The sequence below is a fragment of the Ambystoma mexicanum genome, chromosome 12 (genome assembly GCF_040938575.1).
Source record: "Ambystoma mexicanum isolate Mex_15411 chromosome 12, UKY_AmexF1_1, whole genome shotgun sequence".
Lineage (NCBI taxonomy): Eukaryota > Metazoa > Chordata > Amphibia > Caudata > Ambystomatidae > Ambystoma > Ambystoma mexicanum.
This window is the reverse complement of record NC_090936.1, coordinates 364,451,090-364,472,969: the sequence shown is the minus strand read 5'-3', so window position 1 is coordinate 364,472,969 and position 21,880 is coordinate 364,451,090. Positions and strand designations below refer to the sequence as shown.

The 21,880-nt window shown below is 45.8% G+C and overlaps 2 protein-coding genes across 4 annotated transcripts in view; one reads left to right on the top strand and one right to left on the bottom strand.

Annotated features, from left to right (window-relative positions):
• IRAG2 (inositol 1,4,5-triphosphate receptor associated 2) overlaps positions 1–16,926 on the top strand; it is a 2,448,326-nt gene extending 2,431,400 nt beyond the window's left edge. For all 3 annotated transcript variants that reach the window (XM_069628487.1, XM_069628486.1, XM_069628485.1), the window contains one exon: positions 16,209–16,926. In XM_069628487.1, the coding sequence (XP_069484588.1) occupies positions 16,209–16,443 (235 nt within the window). In that variant the 3' untranslated portion in view covers positions 16,444–16,926. The remainder of the gene's footprint in view (positions 1–16,208) is intronic.
• The window catches only part of DNAI7 (dynein axonemal intermediate chain 7), a gene marked incomplete in the record, with an annotated part of 1,381,690 nt that continues 1,376,693 nt past the window's right edge, over positions 16,884–21,880 (bottom strand). Inside the window, 1 exon segment of the mRNA XM_069628488.1 lies at positions 16,884–17,251. Within this exon segment, the coding sequence (XP_069484589.1) occupies positions 16,976–17,251 (276 nt within the window).

Here is a 21,880-nt window from a genome sequence, read left to right as displayed (position 1 = left end):
CAGGATGGGTAAGGAACTATGAGCGTCTCTAAGGAAGCAAAGAACGTCATCCGCGTATAATGCGACTTTATGGCATTTCCCTTTATGCTCAAATCCCTTGATCCATGGGTGAAGGTGTATATGCTGAGCTAGAGGTTCCATCGCTAATGCGAAAACTAACGGCGACAGAGGGCATCCTTGCCTGGTGCCCTTGCACAAGGGTATCTGGGCCGACCATTGCGCGTTAACCCGCACATGCGTCGTTGCGGTTTGAAAATTTGACATATTAGTCTAGGCCATTTAGGGCCAAAGCCAAAACCCCTCAGAACTAGCTGCAAATATTCCCAGGACATACCCTGTGGCGTCTAGCGAGAGGGTCCCAGGGATTGATGGAGCCAAGGATATTAGGTTTATCGCTCGGCGAATGTTATCGAACGCCGAACGACCTTGTGTAAACCCCGTCTGATCGCGGTCTATAACAAGCGAGAGAACCTCACCCAACCGACGTGCAACCATTTTGCTATAAGTCTTCGCATCAGAGTTGAGGAGTGCTAACAGGCGATAGGATGCGCATACTGCTGGGTCTTTTCCCAGTTTTAAAATTAAGGTGGTGGAGGATTCTGCCATTGTCTGTGTGACAGACCCTTCTTCCCATAGGGAATTAAACTACTTTGTAAGATGAGGGGTTAGTTCAGATCGAAAGGTTTTGAAAACTTATTGGAGAACCCGTCAGGGCCCGAGGCCTTGCCAATAGGAAGGGCCTTGATTGTATCGTCAACTTCTTGGGCTGTATTGGGATCTTCTAATGCAGCGCTTAAGATTTGTGGGATTTGGGTGAGCTTGGGTGTATAAATTGCCTGGCAAAATGTGGGTTCCCAACATGGGAAGCCAATTGTTCTCTAAAGAAGGCCTCTACTATGCGGAGTTTCCCCTCCTCAGAGAAAATAGCTCTGCCCAAGTGGTCCCGAAGGGAGTCTATCCTGTTCCGCTTCGCCTGCTTTTTGATCTTCGCCGACAATAGCCTGTCAGCCTTGTTCCCTTTCACGTAAAAATATTGTTTTACCCGTAGGATGTAATGTGCCGCTTTAGATGTATGGTGGGCCTCTAAAGCTTTTTGCGCTATGCGGAGGTCTCTCAGGGATCGGTGTGATTTCTTGGGTCTTGTGTATTGCTTCACACTTCCGAACCTCTCCCTCCAACTGAGCCTGCAAGATTTTCTTGGCCCTCCTTCTCTGTGTCGCTTGTTCAATCAGGTGACCTCTGATAACCGCCTTTGCAGCGTCCCAGACTACCCCAAACTTCGTGTCCCCTGAATCATTCTCTTGGAAAAAATGTTTAATAGTTTCAGCTAAGTGGGCGCGAATCGCCTCATCCTCCAGTAGGCGGTTGTTTAATCTCCAAGGTGGCCTTAAGGGGCAGGGGGCTGCTTGGGGGGGAATTAGTGATAAGCGGACTGGAGCGTGATCTGAAAGGGCTTCCGGGAGAATCTCCACATCTGTTGTCAATGAAATAAGGGAGTCAGAGAGGAGGAACATATCCAATCTGGAAAACTCCATATGAACCGGGGAGAGGTATGTATAATTTCGCTCTTCCAGATGTAGGAATCTCCACGCCTCAATAAGAGAGTGTTCTCGCAGCAGGGTAGTAAGAGCTAAGAATTTTTTTTTATCATTTGCAGTTGGGGGAAGGGTCTTGTCAAGGAGAGGGTTCACCACTGCGTTAAAATCTCCAGCAAGAACTATCTCGCCCTCAGCGTGTTGCTCTATAGTCTGACTCTTCCTATTCTTTACAATTTCTTCGAGCTCTAATTTATTCCTCAGTAGGTATGTTATTACACAATAATTGTGGCAACTTGTGGCTAACAAAACAGAATTCACCACAGTTGCTTTCTTGTATGTTTTTGACATAATCTTATTTTCTTTGATATATAATTGCACATCCAGAAAGTCTATTTCATTCAAATGTTCATACTTTCCTCAAACATGAAGACACGCATTCAATATTCTGTTATGTTGGTAAATCATTTACCCTGATGAACAGTTTTCTTCGGTTATATGTGATCTCACCAACCACAATTACATAGTGATAAATTTAATCGCGGACAATTTTTTATTTGGGGCCCACCTCCAAACCTCCCGTTTTTCCACCCCTTTAAATCTACCCCATCTGAACCATTTTAAACCCTGACACCACTACCCATTTATATATTTATTTAATCTTTTCGGTGTTATTGTCCGCTCTGTTATGTACCACTCTGTTTTGTTTGCAATAAAATGACTGGATACCTTTTCTTCGACATAACCAAGCTTGATGAACATATTTGGCTACACAAGCAACTCTCGAACAATCTGCAGTACTTTTGCAAATTTACAAAGCATCCTCTGGAGTGCGGATGCCTGCTTTCCTATACTTTTCAACACATCACGTAGTAACACAAAATATGCGAGGGTCTTCTCACACATGTCACAGAGGGAGCATGGGCACACACCTGACCTGCCCCCCTCCTCTCCAGGGGAGTATGGGTTTTTTTGGACAACTTTGCAAAACTGGACTCCTTGTAGGGTCAAGATGCCCATTTTGGGTGGGCTGTTCTGCAAAAGTTCTTGATTTAGGGGATGGATCTTGCTCCCCTCTCTCCTTCAGGTTACATCCTGATTTGGAAATCTGTCTAAGATTAGGAATCTGAGGGAGGAAGCAATACATAAGAAAAACAAGGTAGGTACCTTCAGTAATGTTCTTTCTAAACCCATGGGACCTGGCACATAGCTCAATTGTGCCCCCAATAGGCTGAAAGATTTCTGAATATCAGCTAGCAACTGAGAATATATCTAAAATGAGGCATCTGAGGAGCATAATGCATCAGAAGTGCCAGGATATGAAACCCCCAGACTGTGCGCGAGTGAGAATTGACGATGTATCAGAGGTAAGGATACTTCGATTGAGGAGTGTGAACCCCAAATCCATTTGTTGCACTCAGACTTTTCTTGTAGCACTGACTTTACTGTTTGAATTCAAGGCAAGGAATGTCTTTTTAGTTACATTCCCATTATCAGGCTCCCTTTTATATCGCTCCCAAATAAGCCAGTGTATTTTTATCCTTGGCTTAGTTTCCACCTTGTAGTAAATTCTTCTTTGCTTTATGACAAACATGAGAGCAATGCTTGTGCATCATCCTACAATATTTACTTGAATGCCATTTGGGAGCGCTTAGTGAAGTGCTTACAGTGCTGAATAAGCTGGTTTGGTGTTCTCTCAGCCAGAATGAATAGACATCTGACCTACGCCTCACTTTGCCCTTCACCACTGTCTCCCCGAAGGAACACTGCAACATAATCAAGAGTCAGGCTTTGAGATATGGGACAAGAAAAATAAATCCTCAGAGATTCTGTTCTTGCTGTCGGTTCGGAGGCCCATACAGGCTAACCCTCCCGATTTAGGTGGGGGACTCTTGATAGTTCAGTGAAAAATATTGCTATTATTCACATTCTCCCGCCTACAGTAATTCAGATCTGCGTGAAATTACTGAGCTGAAAAGTCTGACCACCAAAAGTCTGTTTTTTCTTCATTTTTTCGCATATATATATATATTTCTGAGGCTTGTGGAATCTGCTTAGATCACATGTTATGCATAGGCCGACATCTAGTGGAAGCTGCGGAGTATTACAGTTTGTTTTTCGAAACTCGAAAAAGGGCATCGACACAGGGCGTGCCAGTAATACTATCCCTAGTGTGATGTCCTCTGTACCCATGATTCCTCACGCGTCTAGGACCCTCAGATTGTTTTTTTCCACCATACTGGTCGGAAGCATTTCGCAGAGTTCCCTAGCCTTAGCCATACTTTGCTAAATATTGTTAAATTTACCCATTTCTCCTCCCCAACGTCGAGTCACCGAACTTCCACACTCGACGCCGGCCCGGAGAAGAATTTCGACCGTCGAGAGCTGCACGACGGATTTGGGCCTCGGAAGGCCTCGGCCCGGGCCTTGGAAGGCCGCTGGCCTTGGCCCTGCAAGTAGGGAGAGTGGGGGGTGGACATACTCTACACTATTTTGGTATATAGGTACATTCTTATATATTCCTACACTTACAAGCCCGCTGCCACAAGGTGCGTATGGAGGGTACCCCTTTCCAATTCTGCCCCAAGTGCAACCGCAAGTACCCTTGGGTCGACAGGCACGCCACGTGCAATCTCTGCTTGCCGAGGGACCAACCCGAGGCGAACTGCAGAGCGTGTAGTAGGTTTAAACCCAAAACACTTAAGGACCGTTCGATCAAGCGTTGGGCCCACCACGCCAGGCGTCAAGAGGCCATGGCAGCGGAGGTCGCCTTCAGCGATGGCAGCAACGCCGTGCTTTCGGACGGTGAGGGCATTATGGCGTCGAAAGACAGCCGAGCGCAAGTCCCCAACCTCGGAAGGTCGTCCGGCAGGGCGGCTATGGGGGAAGACCCCCGGCGACACAAGCGCTTCCCACAGCACTTCCACAAAACACATGAAGTCCAACTGGGACTCGACGCGCACGTCGAGTTCTCGGAAAGAGGCACATAGAGAACGGTCCGAATCGGCGTCCTCTGGGCGTTCTCGATCAAGATCGCCGCATGACTCCAGGCAATCATCCACTGTTGCCAAGAGTGCCTCGCTCCCCAAGGTAACGGAAGTTCAACCGTCAGTGGACGAAGCCGACGTCCATCCCCAGACGGCACTCCAGGAGTCGGCGCCCGCAGACCGTGTTACGGCGGCTCTCGAGCCCCTACCTCCACACTCGAAGGATAGGGACACTACCCCCAAACATCGACCCAGGCGTCGAAAGGCTCTGAAGCAGCGAAAAAACAGGGAAAAACACTCTTCCACCCACGGGGAGGGGGGAAAACAACAAAGGAAGCAGCCTCTGCCTACTTCCACACCTTTAAAACACTCCACTCCTCATAAACAGACAGACAAGTCCAAGTCTTCTGCTATCACAAAGACCCCTGCTCAGACCACCAAGTCTAGTCAGGATAAGTCAGAGAAACTTCCAGAAAGAGTCATTCCCAGTTCTAGAGAATGGTCTAGTGATGACATAGACAGGGTCATGTCAAGGATGTCATCATTGGCAGATTTTTACGCAAAAAACCCTGAACACTTTCTCTGTTATACTCCCGACGGGTCGGCACCCTCAGGCTCTAAGGATCCTATACCTCCAAGTAAAAAGTCCCGGTTTGAAACACCAACACGGTTTTCGGACCCCTTCTATGTACAGCCCTACTCTCAGTATCAAGGGGAGACATCCTTTTGTGAGGATCCAGATTTGGGCATGTTGGAAGAACAAACTGGTACCGGCTACTATGGGGTTGATGAGGACCAAGAAGAGGATGAGGACGACCCGGAAACCTACAGAGTAGATTCCCCGGTAGAGAAGGAACCCCCGGTTACCGACTCCCCTGTCGACAACCAACCTCTCCTGAATGAAGTTCTGTCTAGAGCAGCTGAACATTTCCACATTGGCACCCAGGGTGCTCAAGAGGAGAGGGACTTTGCCGAGGAGTTAGTGGGAGAAAGGAGGCCTGTTGCTCAGGCCATCCCTATCCTGAAGTCTATTCAGAGAAGAATAGACCCTTCACTCGTAAATCCTAACCTCACCAGAGCAGTGAACCCCAGGATTGAGAAACTTTTCAGGGCAGCCCAATCAGACACACTGTATATAAGGGGGCATCTGAAGCCGGACTCCCTGGTTGTTACAAACACCCGTAAGAAGGCTGGAACACCCTTGTCATCGTCCGAAGCTCCCCCCGACAAGGAGAGCAAGAAACTGTATGGTTTGGGCAGGAAAGTAGCCTCCACTTCCGCCTACCAAGCAAGGATTGCCAACTCCACCACCCTGTTGGCCAGCTACAACTGCCATCAGTGGGAAGAAGTTGCGGCACTCATAGATTCCGCCCCAGAACCCTAAAAGAGCCAGTTGGCACGAGTTTCGGCGGAGGGAAGAGCCGTGTCCGGTTGCATTTTAAAAGCAACGTTTGATGCCGCGGATAACGCCGGCAGATTGATAGCAGAAGGAACTGTTATCAAGAGACGCGCTTGGTTACGGCAGTCTGGATTCAAAGCTGAAACCCAAGCATCATTGTTAGATAACCCGGTGGAGCCGGATCTGTTGTTTAGTAAGGCGGGTGAGGACGCGCTGAAAAATGCTAAGGACGAGTATGAAACACTCAAATCCCTAGGCCAACTAACCAATAAACCCCCTAATCAGAGAGGGAATGGCAATTTTCGTCGCTCACACGGCCAAAATTCCCAGTGAGGATCTAACTATACCCAGGGGCAGGGTACACCGTGGAGCAATAATAACCAACAGTCTACCCAGGGTTACGGCAGGGGTAATAAAAGAGGACGTGAAAAACGTAGAGGAAGCCCCAGTAGAGGAGGCGGCACGCCTCCACCAAAACAGTGACGCCCCGTTCAGGGTCCCTTCTCACACAACCCCAGTAGGGGGACGCATTCCAACTTCACCAAAGCTTGGGAAGGGATAACATCAGACAGATGGGTGCTGTCCACAGTATCCGCAGGGTACTGCATAGAACTGTTGGTGTCCCAGAAATCATCCTCCATGACACAAAATACACTCTTTGGACCACCAGAAGATCCTCCTCGAGGAGATCGTCAATCTGCTAGCAAAGGACACGATAGAACTCGTCCCGGGACACCAGGTAAACGAGGGTATTTATTCAACTTACTTCCTTGTGCCAAAAAAAGATTTGACAATGGGCCCAGTATTGGACTTACGGCCTGCAAACAAGTATGTCAATCCCCAAAAGTTTTGCATGACTACTTTCCAGGGGGTAATCCCCCTCCAAAAAAAGGGGGATTACATGGCAGCATTGGACATGAAAGATGCCTATTTTCATATTTCCATGTTCCCAGCGCACAGAAAGTACTTGCGCTTCAAGGTGGACAGTCGGCACTACCAGTTCAAGGTACTGCCCTTCGGGATAGCTTCGGCTCAAAGGGTATTCACCAAGGTACTGGCGGTGGCGGCAGCACACCTACGCAGGGAGGCAATCCCGGTGTACCCTTACCTGGACGACTGGCTCATCACGGGGGAGACCCCAGTAATTTGCAGAGCAAACATTCAAAGGACTATCGACCTCCTCTTCGAATTGGGCTTCTGAATAAACGAGAAAAAGTCAAGTCTGGTGCCAAGCACCTCCAAACAGTTCCTAGGAGCTATCCTAGACACACAAGAGGAGTTGACCTTTCCAGCAGAGGAAAGAATTCGGAATATACTGCTGCAAATTCCGCAATATCAGTCCGGTCGCCAGATAATGGTACGCAAAGCAATGCGTTTGCTGGGCATGATGGCGTCATGTATTTACCTGGTCCCCCACGCGCGCCTGCACATGCGTCCCATGCAGGAATGGTTGGCGAAACAGTGGTCTCAGGCAAGTGGTCAGTGGGACGATCTAGTGGTTGTTTCGCCAACACTTGTACAAAGCCTTCACTGGTGGACAAGAGAGAATCTGTCCTAGGGGAACCCCTTTTACGATCCCGAAATACAGGCGGTAGTCACAACCGATGCATGCCTGACTGGGTGGGGAGCTCACCATCTCCACCACACAGCTCAGGGTCTCTGGTCGCACTCGGTGGCCAAGAATCACATCAACCTGTTAGAGCTTCTGGCAGTATTCAGAGCACTTCAAACGTTCGAGCCCTACCTGTTAAATCTGTCAGTGCAAATCCGGACGGACAGCACTACAGCCATGTTCTACCTGAACAAGCAAGGAGGGACTTGGTCGCCAAATCTGTCCAAGCTTGCCCAGAAAATCTGGATATGGGCACTCAGACAGAACATCTTCCTGTCATCACAACATGTTCCATGGGATCTCAATTCCCTAGCCGATGCTCTGAGCAGAGACCCCCTCCCAGAGGAACACGAATGGTGTCTACACAGAGAAGTCGTAGAAGGTATCTTCTCTCAGTGGGGTTTCCCCACTATAGACCTATTCGCCACAAGCGAAAACAGACAATGCCCAGGATTTGCATCCAGGTTCCCCCAACCAGACTCCCAGGGGAAAGCCCTGTGGATGAACTGGTCAGGGATGTTTGCGCACGCTTTTCCACCAACTCCTCTAATCAGGAAGGTGGTCAACAAGATGAACAGAGAATCGATGACGCTCGTCCTAGTTGCTCCCATGTGGGCAAGACAACCGTGGTTCCCACACTTATGCAGATTGGTGGTGTGCGAACCCATCAAACTTCCGTGCTGGTACAACCTAGTGTCCCAGCACCAAGGTCAAACAGTGCATCCTCAACCCAACTCAATGAACCTGGCAGCATGGCTCCTGAGGTCATAGAGTTCGGACATCTCAATTTACCACAGAGGTGTATGGACATCCTAAAGGAATCTAGGAAACCTAACACGAGGCACTGCTACTTTGACAAATGGAAGAGATTCGTTATCTGGTGCCAGAATAAACAAATCAACCCAGTTGATTGCACTCCTTCCACTATTGTTACATACATAATCCACCTGCTGGATGCAGGACTTGTTTTTAAACTCACTGAAGGTACACCTGGCAGCCCTGTCAGCATACACCACTTCCCATGACAAGGTGTCGTGGTGGAAAGTACCAGCAGTTAAAGCCTTCATGGAAGGAGTAAAGAGACTTCACCCTCCGATTTCAAACCCACCACCAGGATGGGACCTTAACGTGGTGCTATCCAAGCTCACGGGCCCCCCCATTCGAGCCCATGCACAACAGCAGTCTCAAACACCTGACTTACAAAACGGCCTTCTTAGTAGCAATTACATCTATAAGAAGAGCCAGTGAAATTCAGGCTCTGTCAGTGCAAGATCCCTTCTTTACTGTCCATAAAGAAAAACTGGTTTTACGCACACACCCCAGGTTCTCACCTAAGTTTATTTCACAATTCCACGTGAACCAGTCCATCGACCTTCCGGCTTTCTTCCAAGACCCACAAAGCTCGGCTGAGGTGAAACTACACACACTAGATGTGCGTAGGGCAGTCCTCTACTATGTAAACAAGACCAGACCCCTAAGGAAAACAGATCAGCTGTTTGTCTCCGTAGCTACAGGCAGAGAGGGGGATCACGTCTCTAAAGGTGCCATCTCTAAGTGGATTATTAACTGTATCCAGCTGTGTTACTCACTTTCTGAAAAAACTCTGCCTTTCACGCCTAGGGCCCACTCTGGCTTTCATTGCAAATGTACCCCTTGACACCCCTTGAGCTACTTAGAGCTCTATTCACACTTGTACTCAGCACTACTGCATTGACACTCATTCCAAGACAGATACACAAGTGGGACAAGCGGTTCTAAGACATTTATTTGCTCATGACCCTTCTCACATCCCACCTCCTTCTTCAGGTACTGCTCGCTAATCTATGCACAGCATGTGATCTAAGCAGATTCCACAAGCCTCAGAAGAGATACATTACTCACCGTAATCGTATTTCTGTTGCTTGTATCTGCTTAGATTCACATGCAACCCACCCTTCCTCCCCTCCGAGAGAAGGCGCATGGATGCTTGTAGTTTTCTCTTTCCATCTATCTGCTTGGATTATCTGTACTCGGGCTACTCCTCATGCTACCTCAGGTCAGAAAAAATACAATCTGAGGGTCCTAGACGCGTGAGGGATCATGGGTACAGTGGACATCAAACTAGGGATAGTATTACTGGCACGCCCTGTGTCGACGCCCTTTTTCGAGTTTCGAAAAACAAACTGTAATACTCTGCAGCTTCCACTAGATGTCGGCCTATGCACAGCATGTGAATCTAAGCAGATACAAGCATCAGAAATACGATTACGGTGAGTAATGTATCCCATATATATATAAATGTGTGGGAGGAAACCCCCACAGTCACCCCACCTTACACCTATACATTTGTATTAACTTTACCCCCCCACATATATATATGTGAATAAATGGGGGTCGGACTTTTGTGGTAGGACTTTTCTACTTTGGTAATTTCGTCCTAACCCGGTAATTCTAGCTGCAATGCATTCCTATGGGAAAATACATTTCTCATGATTTCTCTTAGGAAATCTCTGTTGCAGGTGCTTTAGAATGTTGGTATGCATGGAGACCTAACCTTGTCAAGAGGGAATGGGGACCCCGATCAACATGGGAGAGGAGGCCAATGATGAAGTTACCCAGAGCTAGTCCTACCCCAGAGGCGGACTGTAGGAGTTCAGTGGGCCCCAGTCTCTGTCCCTTCCTACTGTGCCTGAATGTAAATATTAAGTTCCACTAACTCTTGCTCCATACCTTTTGCACACAATGCTCACCAGTGTTATTTCTCTATTTTCACTGGACTTGAAAAAACACCATTGGTATCGGTTGAGACCCGAGCTGATGACACCGAAGATAATTAATAACAATGCCACGTACATCAAACCGGCAATATAGACACTCACCATGCACAAGAAACAAACTCCAGAAATAACTTAGTTTGCAGCGGGCTATTTCTAAACGTTGGTGAACCAGCAGATGAAAAAAGGTTGGGGCTTAAGGCAGTTTGTATTTTAGCAATTGTAACCCAGCGCTTGGACAAAAGGAAGCCAGTGCGTGGCCTGGCGAACAAACTAACAGGGGAAGCCAATGGCAGAAGTAAGATTTAAGGGACCAAAGCAGTGTGCATTGTTTGGGTGAGGTCAACTGAAGCAAAGGAGGACCAAGAGATCAGGTGAAGGAAGGATGGTGTAGCAGAGCATGGAGGAGATTTTCTAGAGTGTACAAGTTGAGGTAGTGGGTCCTAAGGGAACAAGGGTCTTGGTGTGAAAGGTGACTGAATAAGATGAAGCGAGAGGGTAGGGAAATGTGATTGCATGTGATTTTGAAGGGTGGCTAAGAGAGTGAAAGGAAGGTGACTGTGAAGAGAGTGTGGGTGGAGTGTAGAGTAGTGGGAGGATAGTATGGTGGTAGAGAGGGAGTAGTGAGTGACTAGGAGAGTGTACTAGGCAGTAGAGATGGGAGAGTAGTAGAGAGAGGAGGGTGTATTAGGGGTAGGAGAGTGTAGTAGTAAGTGGTGGGGAGAGAGAATATTGGAGAGGAGGATAGGCGGGGGAAAGCAAGAAGTAGAGCGAGATAGAGGGAACATCGGAGGGACCAGGAGATGGAGAGAGAGGGGAGAGAGAAAGTGGGTGAAATGCAGTGAGGAGAGTTGGAGGACGGGAAAGAAGACTGAGATTAGTCTAGGGTAAGGACTATAAGGGCATGGGAAGACCAAGCAAGTGGAGCCTGGGTATTTGAATGGCTCTTTACTCAGTTGTAATTGCCTTTCATTTCCTTTGGGGGGGACTCCTGGATAGGATTCCCCTAAGAATTCCCAGAGAGAGTGTAGGTTAAGACCCAAGAATCAATAATACAAGTAATCCAAATGAGTCGAAGTGCACGGGAGCAAGAATGTATTACATACAACTAGGGTTGGGAACAATTTGAAAAAAATCAGTCAGCGATCAGTACAAAATGGTGGAGTTTTATAGTGTCACCATAAACAATGTTTCAGAATGCTTTGAGAATGTAATTCGCTGGTTGGTCGATCATGGCTGCTCTATAGGTGAATCTATACAGTGACTAGCTCTATTGGCCTATCCTATCCATTGTGACCATGTTGTCATTTACCTAATGACTTCACAGTGATACCATCTGTTTTCTCAGGCTTACTATTGGATAGTAAATGTTAAATATTGCTGTCACTCATTGGCGTTTTATTGATGGAGCACCTGTGGCCCTCCTGGGGTGTGCCACTTCGATCATTGTTGGCCAAGTAAATTGTGAGGTGCGAACAGTGTGACTACAATTGTATTTTTCACATCCTCTTCTCATGGGAATTAAACATTGGTACCATATTACCATTATTACCCTTCAAGCTATGTCTTGTCCTCACCAGGGCTATGACCTTGTATTTGTTTGTTTTGGGAACATGAGCAGAACTTGTATTAGTTATCTGTTTCACTTGCTAGATGTTTCGGACCGGATTGAGCTTTCTCCTTCACAGCCAAACCCTACGCAGCATTCTACCCCTTCCACCTCTCAGACACTGCTTCCTTTCACAACATCTGATTAGGTCATGTTTCCTTGTACTTTGCCTGCGAAAGAGATTTACCTCATTCTTGTAACCAATCACTACGTGAGTTTACACCGTGCTCAAGGCTGCTGACCTTGCCAATGCATTCCTTTGCAATGTCTGGAACGGACTACTTTTAGCTGTGTAAGTTTATTTCTAATGCTCTGAGACCTGTTATTCAAAAAAATAACCTTCAGTCACGAGGCCTACTAAGTATTAGGTACCTGTAAAGCATGAATGTGTGCTCGTATGTGTATGCATATGTACCGTGTTTTATGTTCTTTATTCCTTAGTGTTGCTTCCACACACTTCTAAAGAGAGAGAGAGAGAGACAGAGAGAGAGACAAAGAGAGAGAGAGAGTGTGTGTGTGTGTGTGTGTGTGTGTGTGTGTGTGTGTGTGTGTGTGTGTGTGTGTGTGTGTGTGTGTGTGTGTGTGTGTGTGTGTGTGTGTGTGTGTGTGTGTGTGTGTGTGTGTGTGTGTGTGTCAGTCAGTGTGTCAGTCAGTCAGTCAGTCAGTCTCATCTGTCCCTGCTATTCTGTCATCACCATTCATTTCATGGCTTAGCCTAACTATGGATGCATCTGTCTGTGCATTCTGATGATTGCTATCCCTCATGTAAAAAAAGAGAACTATCCCTACTACTGATGTCATGTCCATAGCCTAAACCTATTACTGCATGCTTTATCTAATAAAGGTTTACTCTAGCTTCTATTGTGCTTCTTGGGCCTACTTACTTGCACCTATCTCGACGTGCATGCCAAACTGGCCCTTGGTTCATTGTGTCTGCCGTCCTTCGGCACATCCACACCTACGATGCATGTGTGTGTTTTGCTGTTCTTCATTCAATCTCTCTGTGAAGAGATATGGTGGGAATGACACAGAAATCTGCTTATGGCCTGGACCTTTGATGCGTTCTTGCTCGTGCTTCATGGGCTTTCTTAGTTTGAATTTCCTCTCACGTGTGGGTTGCATGATGTTCATCCCAACAAGAGCCGTTAGGCTATCACGACTAGGAAGGCAGAGCCTAGATTTCTGCTTTCCTCTCTTTCTCCAATCTTCTTCAGTTTTTCCCCTGAGCCACTGACCTACCTACTCCAAACACCAGCATTGAGGGCCTACCACCACTGTTAGTCCCTGTCAGAAACCAGCCTTTTTTATCCAGAGTCAGCCAGTAATTGTTCCATATTTCCGACAGTTGTTTCTCCTGGTCCTGTTTAAGAAGCAGTGGTTGTGATTGGCTAACCGGTGATAGAAATTAAAATGTGTTGGTTGCAAGCAAAGAAGCAGTATTTCCAGGCGTGCAGCAACAAAAACTGGGATTAACTACTTAGTCCATCTTTGATTCATCCCCTAGCATTGAGTACTCGCGCATTGTGCCCCTGCTGTGCTTTCCTGGGCCTCTTCCTTGGTCACGAATGGCAATTATGTAATGTGAGTGGCAGGAGACTGCTCCCATTTCAAGTAACCTTTAGAATCGGAGTGTGCTGACAAAGTAATGTGGTAATTGGGTCTTTGTAATGCAAATGGACTTCAAGGTACAACCCTGGTCGCGGTCGCAGCAGTGGCTCCTCTCTGTCATACAAGCCTCACCTTCTGAAAGGGCCAATCGTTTTTTTAGTCATATAAGTTATTTATTTTTACATTTATAAAGCATGGTTAAGCCATAGGCACCTCAGCGCTGGCTACAGAACAAGAGCAAGGTCAAAAAAGGAAAGGGCTGGTAAAAACGAGTCCATCCGATTGGATAGAGAGCCAAGTTTTCAAACGTTTTCTGAAGGTCCAGTAGGATGTTCAAATCGAAGGGTAAGCGTGAATGAGTTCCAAACCCTGGGGGCAATGACTGAGAAACTGGATCATCCTGCTCTGCTGCACTTCAATCTAGGCATGGTGAGGCAATGGCAGTTAGCTGAGCATCTAGGCCTGATTGAGATTTTTTTTTTCTCCTAATCTTGTTGACAAGTATACCAGGGCTACATTGGCAAGGCAATGGTGAGTGATGGAGAGGAGTTTGAAATTGATGCGTTCGCGAATCGGAATACAGTGAGCCTATTATTCTGGCTTCTGTAATATGGTCACGTTTGGAGAGAACAAGGGCAATGCAGAGGTCGTTATTCTGGATGACATGCAGATTGCTGATATTTTTATCTGTGGTTCCCCAGCGGAAGAGCGTTGCAGTAGCCTAACTCGGATCCTATGATAGTTTGTGCAATAGTGAGGCGATTGTTGATGGTGAGAAAAGGTCTGTCTAGCGTTTGAGCTTCCCCTGCCCACAGGCCAGGGGTGAGCAAGGGATCCTCCCTATAGCTACCCCTGGGCCCTTCATCCTCTGTCTTAGGGAGGTACCAAGACACCTGTCATATTCTACTAGAAGGCCAATAAAGGCAGTCTGGGTACTTCATCACACTATGAAAATTAATTTCATGACCAAGCAGTCATTAGAATGAGCCGCAGGTACTATGATCGACCCACCTTTTCTGATGATTAATTTAGAATGCAACTCTTGGGGCAATTACCTCCTTTTATCTCTATGGTTTGATGCATCTTCAAATGTTTCTCCCTTCCATCTATCAGAGATGGAAGAGAGGTTTCATCACCTCACTCAAGACTGCAATTGGATTCTGTGTGTCTCAATTCAAGGAGTACCAAATTGACAATCCACTGTTTTGTTGGATACTTCTGACCCTTCCAAAGTCAAGACTTTCACCAAATAACTTCTCTTGTTGGATTAAGACTGTTTGCAACGGGGGGCTACAAGGAGTTTGTTGAAGGCATTCAGGCCCATTCGACTGGGGTACAGTTGCTTCTTTACAAGGAGGTGCTCACATACTGGATTTGTCATTCTGAAATGTGCTCCTCTCCGCATACTTTTGCCAAGCATTACTGTCTTGACAATTTTGGAGGACAGCAGTTCTTATCTAGAGTTTGTTCCTCGTAGGCTTTTTTCCACCATAGGGTATTATAGAACTCCTTTTTTCAAAAGATGAGGAATATATAGAAAAAGTATTTTATTAAAAGAACACAGTACTTCCCTTCAGTGGTGTTTATTTTGATGGATTTGATATCCCTCGAACAGGTTTGTCTCCCTTTCACCTACTCTTCAATTATTCGGAACGCTGACTTTAGGCCTTAATTTCATTGTAATTAATTGTTTTTATATGTAAATGTATTAATCATCTTCACAGCCCCACTACCAGAGGTACCCATCAATTACTCTGTAACTGAAACGGTCATGAGTTATACGACACCTCATTGGTGATTATTGAAAGCTTTCCGGATACCGATCACACTTGGAGCTATTTCAAAACATTTTACATTTGTGGGAGGAAATACCTATACATCAGGGAGGGCATTACTTAAGGGGAATGTTATTTTTATATCACTCAGAAACAAGACCATGTTCAGTATCTTTTTGTTTTTCTTTAAATATTTGTTGACAATATATTATCTCTAAAGATTTTTACAATATTTAACTAGCACCTTTGTTTATTCTGCCTTTAGAAAATTAACTATACAAGGGAGATTCTGCCCCTCTGGTCTCAGTACTGTTGGATGTTAATATTTCTGTTGCATCAATGGAAAAGTGCACCCTTGACAGCTATTCATTTATCTACTATTCCATATCCCCAATTTACTTCATCACTTTCAGTGGTTTCATATTTCTTTCAGACCATAGTTGTTGAGTAGAATAGCCTAACAGTTAAACCTTTTGACCTGTTGCAATTTCCGTTCTTGCCGATTCAGGAAGTCCAGAGGAAATGTACATCATCTTTTGTACCCAGAGCGGCAACACCTCTGTTATTTTTTTAGATCTATATAAATGCAACTATGCCCATCTATAATTTGTTTCTTTGAAGAATTGTTTTTGCGAGTACATCTTGTAAATGTGCACCTAGTTGCTTCATTTGAAAGTAATTTCAGATATGAATCTGAAAATCTCAGGATAAATGTTAAAAGTACCAAAACGGTCTTCCTTGCAAAGTCATGACTCCTCATCTGGTTTGCATAAACTGGCATTTTCATCATGTCTTTTGTAGAGAGCTAAACATCTCACCTTACAGCTTCTGTAGAACATTTGGTTACACTTAATAAAGCATGGCTGAGGTAGTGACAGTAATATTCTGAATGTCAGATCCTACAGCTGTTTTTCTTTGGTTTCTATTTAGGTTTTCTCCATGGATGTCTCATTTCAGGACTTCGTTCTCCAAGGCAAATAAAACTATCTGGATTTCGTTCATCGTCATGGTGTTTCTTGCTGCATTGATGAGTTTCCTTGCAGGGCTCACCTTTCAGATGCCTGCAGAGACTGCCCCTGTTGGAACTGGAAATTCGTGGACCTCATTTCAACAACTACTGTGGCCTTATACTGGACTTCGACACAATGGGCAGCCACCAGTATGAGAACGGCTTTGTACTTTTAACTTCTTCCCTACACCACTGCTTTCTACGGGACATGGAAAACATCTTCATTTGCTGCAGTGAATACAAATGTGTTTTATGCATAAAAGTAAATATTCCAAAAATATCCATCTCCTACACTGTGATTTAATAAAGAGATTGTTATTCAAATTTGTATAACATTGTAATATACAAAAAAAAGGAGATGAAATGGCTTTAAAAGGGGGTTGAGGGTGAGAAATGTCAGTTGCACTATTTAAAATGTAGGTTGTGTGTTGAGTAGAAGCACTCTTCAGAAAATGTTACTTGATAGATCACAATGCCACTGGGTTTTAGCCTCTGCATGTCAAAAGATAGAACATAATGAACCTTGTTGGAAACGGATACGAAGATTTTAGCAGTTTTGTAATCATGTACTATAAAGTATTGACTCAAAGCTTCATCTTATCACAAATGTCAATAAAGGGGTAATAATGTCAAACTATATTTAATATGTTCAAAGATTGTTTAATAAAGGTATACATATGAAAAATAATTAGGAGTAAGTCAGTACTTTGGTATATTTGAGCAGTTGATGCACACAATCCACAAAAAGATAATGCGAGTTCTTGACTTGTTCCATTGCTGCATCATTGGCATAACATTTAATCATGTGGAATAGCGTGGAATGTAATTCACTGTTCTCATAAGTATCTTCTGAAAAATCCTCACTGGACTCAGATATCTTAAGCCGGCATGCCCTCTCGGTACTCAGCATGTACAGGGACCAGTCTTCATCTTTTACATCTTCACTATTAATTAGTTCTGCGACCTGCAACAGATTTAAAAACCAAACATGATTTAGTCAGAGGGACAAGACTGTAAAAGTAATCTAATGGACAGTTTTCGCAGCAGAATCTTCTGTTATCTTTCACTTGAAACTGGGAGGTTGTGCAGCTCCAGAGTTGTGATTATCATGATTCCAAACCTATATATAAAACAATCTAAGTGCCCCTCTAGTTCTTCCCTGGTGTAAAAACAACAAATGACTTACCCCTGTTAATGTTCTTTCTACTGGATGTTCCTCCCACGGATTCCTCATCTTTGATATATGGTAAGTCTGCTTACAGCTTCGCCAACCTTTTTTCATAGTAGAAGGCACTGTGCATCGTTGACTCGAGGCCCTCAACGACCTCTGCCCTGCTCTCAGCCGTGACAACGACACTGGTATAAGTAGCTCAACTGGCACCCGTGGCCTCAGTTCATGTTTACCTTTTCTCCCCTTATGCTCGAAGGTTATTAACCAGACGTTGAAAGAGAGCTAGATTTAACAATGGAATTACTACAAGAGGGGTAGGCTGGGAGGGCGATGAGGAATCCACGGGAGGAACATCCATTAGAAAGAACATTACCAGGGGTAAGTAATTTGTTCTTCTAATGGATTGTGTGCTCCCACAGATTCCTCATCTTTGATAGGCTCCCAAAGCGTATGTTGAAGGCAGTGGGATTCGAGAATTAATTGTTGGTTTTTGATGTGAAGCACAACCTTGCCAAATTTAGCCTCCTGGCCTGACACAGAATCCAGGCAGTAATGCTTGCTAAATGTGTGTAAAGACCAAGTTGCGACACTGCATATGTCTTGTACAGGCACTCTTTTCTTAAGAGCCGAAGAAGTAGCCACTCCTCAGGTGGAATGCGCTCTGAAACCATCGGGTAGGTCTTTCTCTGCCAAACTATAGCATTCAGATATGCATAAAATAATCCATTAAGAAATGGTTTGCTTCGTTGGAGCCTGTCCCAATTTGTGGCTTGAATAGTCCACAAAGAGCTAGTCATCTTGTCTGATTTTAGTCACCCTGCTAATATAAAAGCTTAAAGCCCTCGTAGGGTCTGAACGGTGCAACCTGTCCTTTTCAGAAGGATGTGATGGAGGATAAAAAGCAGGTAACACAATTTGTTGTGCCAAATGGAATTCTGATACTACTTTCGGCAAGAAAAGGGGATGAACCCTCAGTACCACCTTATCCTTAAAAAAGCTTTTACATCGTGGTTTGGAAGCAAGAGCTTGAAGCTCACTCACTCTGCGAGGCAATATAATTGCCCTTAGAAAGATGGTCTTTAAAGTCAGCATTCTCAGTGGACATGAATGCAGAGGTTCAAATGGAGCTCCCATCAGGAACTTCAACACCAAGTTCAAATCCGAGGCAGATACTATAAATGGGAATGGAGGAAAGATGTTCGTAGGACCTTTCAGGAACTGAACCACAAAAGGGATTTTGAAAAAGTAAGCCTGTTCCGGCGAGCCCTTAAAAATGGAAAGAGCTGCTAGGTATCACTTTGCAGTGGAACTTATGTAACCCCTGATGGGTCAGATCTAGCAAGAAGGACAACACTGATGGAGTGTCACGAATAAAAGGGTCAATATTCTTAGTTATGCACAAGCTGCAAAATTGGTTGTAATAGCAGCGGTACACATCTTTCGTTGCTGGCCTTCTGGCCGAAAGTAACACCTCCATTACGTCTTCTGGAAGGTCCCAATCTTTGTACCTTAGCCTTTCAGAAACCAGGCATTGAAGTTTCAGGGTTCTGATTTCTGGGTAAAGAAGGAAACTCCCCTCTTGCAAGAGCAAGTCCTCTCTTTGGGGAAGACAAATGGGAGGGCAGATGGGCATCTCCAGAAGGTCTGGTACCAAGTCTTCCTGGCCCAATCCAGAGCAATCAGGATCATGGGTTTCATGAACTTCATCAACCTCCTGATGACTTGAAGAATGACGGGGTCTGGCGGGAACACGTACAGGAAAGGAAACTCTCAGTCCACTACAAACGCGTCCCCTAGAGCTCCTCTGTGAGGAAATTCCCTGGAGCAGAACAGATCACATTTCCTGTTGACACTGGACACGAACAGATCCACTTGATGGGTTCCCCAAAGAGCGAAGATCTCTAGAAGGACTTCTTGAGCCAAGTCCCACTCGTGAGAGACTGTGCTCTGCTTGCTCAGAGCGTCTGCTGCGTGTTCTCCTCTCTGGCTAGATGAACGGCTGATGGAGAGATTTCTTCTTGAAGAGCCCAAAACCAGAGCTGCATTGCCTCTCTGCACAGTTGTTGCGACCCTACATCTCCTCTCTTGTTGAGGTAATGCATAGCCACTGTGTTCTCAGTCATCATCAGGAAATTCCTCCCCCCGCACAGAGGGCAATAAAGCCATTAGTGCCAGTCTGATTGCCCTCAGCTCTAAAAGGTTGATGTGTAGTCTGGACTCCTATGGAGACCAACGACCGCTAATCGACAGATCATTTGCATGAGCTCCCCAATCTTTGATGAAAGCGTCTGTAACTACTGTTATCTCTGGCTATGGTTGCCAAAAGGGTTCTCCCTTCATCGCATTCTTCTTGCAGGCCCACCACAGGAGATCCTGTGTGACCTTGTTCGGAACCTGAAGAAGCTTCGTCATCCTGCCGGAGAACTGCGACCATTGGGATCTGAGGGCCCATTGAAGTGATCTCATTCTCAGACGGGCCTATGGAACCAGGAAAATGTAAAATGCCATAAACCCGAGCAATCTCAGAAAATCGAGGGCTGGTAGATGTTGGGCATTTTGAAACTTCATGACCATCTGCTGAATATGCTGAGCGCTAACCTTGGGTAGCAAAGCTTTTCCTGAGGATGCTTGCAGGATAACTCCAATAAACTGAAGCTTTTGGTAAGCTATCAAGCGGGCTGCTTGAAATTGAGGGAGAAGCCCAGTTTGTGCAGTTAGTGGCAGGTGATGCTGAGCTGCTCCTGAACTAGTTCAGGAGAAGGAGCACTGCTCAGCCAATCTTTCAGGTAGGGGTAAATGTGAATCCCTCCCCTCCTTAGATTCACTGACACTACTGCCATCAACTTGAAGACCCTTGGGGCGGAGCCCAAAACTGAAAATAACTGTCAAGGGCGAAGCTAAGGTACTTCCTGTGCTTAGGATGTATGGGCACATGGAAGTAAGCATCCTGAAGGTCGAGTGACACCATCCATTCCTGGAGCTGAAGGGCCTGAAAGATCCGCAAAAGATTGACCATCTTGAATTCTTTATTCGTGAGGAACTTGTTCATGCGTCTCAAGATGGGTCGCAGTCCTCACGCATCTGAAGATGGGTCACAGTCCTCAGTCTTTCTTGGGAATGTGGAAATAAGGGGAATACTAACGTTGATTCCTTATCGTTACAGGTACTTTATCGCACCTTTCTCCAACAGGGTAATTACCTTTTGAAGGAGGAGCAGATCTGGATCTTTCACGGATTGGTTTCCTGGAGGACAATCCAGGAGCCTTTTTAGAAACGGGAGGCAGTAGTCATGAGCTACCGTTTGCAGTGCTCATGCATCAAAAGTTATGTTCTGCCAAACTTCCCAATGCAGAGTTAGCCTGCCTCCTACCACAGTCTTGTGGACCAAGGCATCAAAGGGGTTTTGGAGCTGCGGATGCTGCAGTGGGATAAGAAGCAGCGTCTGAAAGTGTGTTCTTATTCCCTCGTCCTCGTGAAACACAAGGCACTTTTCTTTGGCACCTTTTGCACCAATTGTCCTCTCGCCCTTCCCACTGAGGAGAAGTAACAAAAGGGACGACCTTTCCAACCCTGAGAGGTTGCTTGTTACTGCTGAGGCTAGCATATTGCTGTCCCTAGTGACTCTGCTGCCCCCTTAGATATTGATATTTTATTTCTATTGTGCTCGTACACAAGTGTTTCACAAATACCTGTAGCTTCTCTAAGCTTTCATCAGCGTTAAAACTGAAAAGCTGACCGCCATTAAATGGCATGTCCAATAACCTTGCCTGGTCATTGGGAGCAAACCTTGACCTGCATAACCACGCAAATCTAGGGACGGTACTCACCTCCATGGCTCTACTTACACAGTCGGATGAATCCAAGCCAGACTGGAGAGACTGATGCATGGCATCCTTTCTGCCTTTTACAAGACTTTAGAAGCCTTCTCTCCTCTCCCTCCAGAATGTGCTACGCCACCAACGCTGCCATAGCCCATAAGGTGTGTGTATACTTGGCCAGAGCACAAGTGGCGTTGAGGTCCTTTAAGGCCATGCTGCCTGCAGAGAACACCTTCGTCCCTACCCTAAGGCGTCAAACCTTTTATTGTCCCTATCAGGAGGGATAGCTGGATAGGCAGTCGCCTTTGTAGTTGACGTGGCTGTCTGAACCACCAAGCTCTTGGGGGTGGGATGTTTATCCAGCATGGGGTCTGGCATGGATTCACATGCTCATGAATATTCCCTGTCGTCAGGCTGGGAATCCTCGGTAAAGGAAAAAAAAAAAGTTTAATTTCTGAACTGTCTTTTTCCTAATAACCAATCACTGGTCTCTGGGTCATACTGCCCCCAGCCAATGACTGCCCTCTACCTAAACCCCTCGTCTGGCAGCCATCTTCAGATTTTTACTGCACGTTCAAGTGTTGGGAGTCCTCGTGCTATAGCT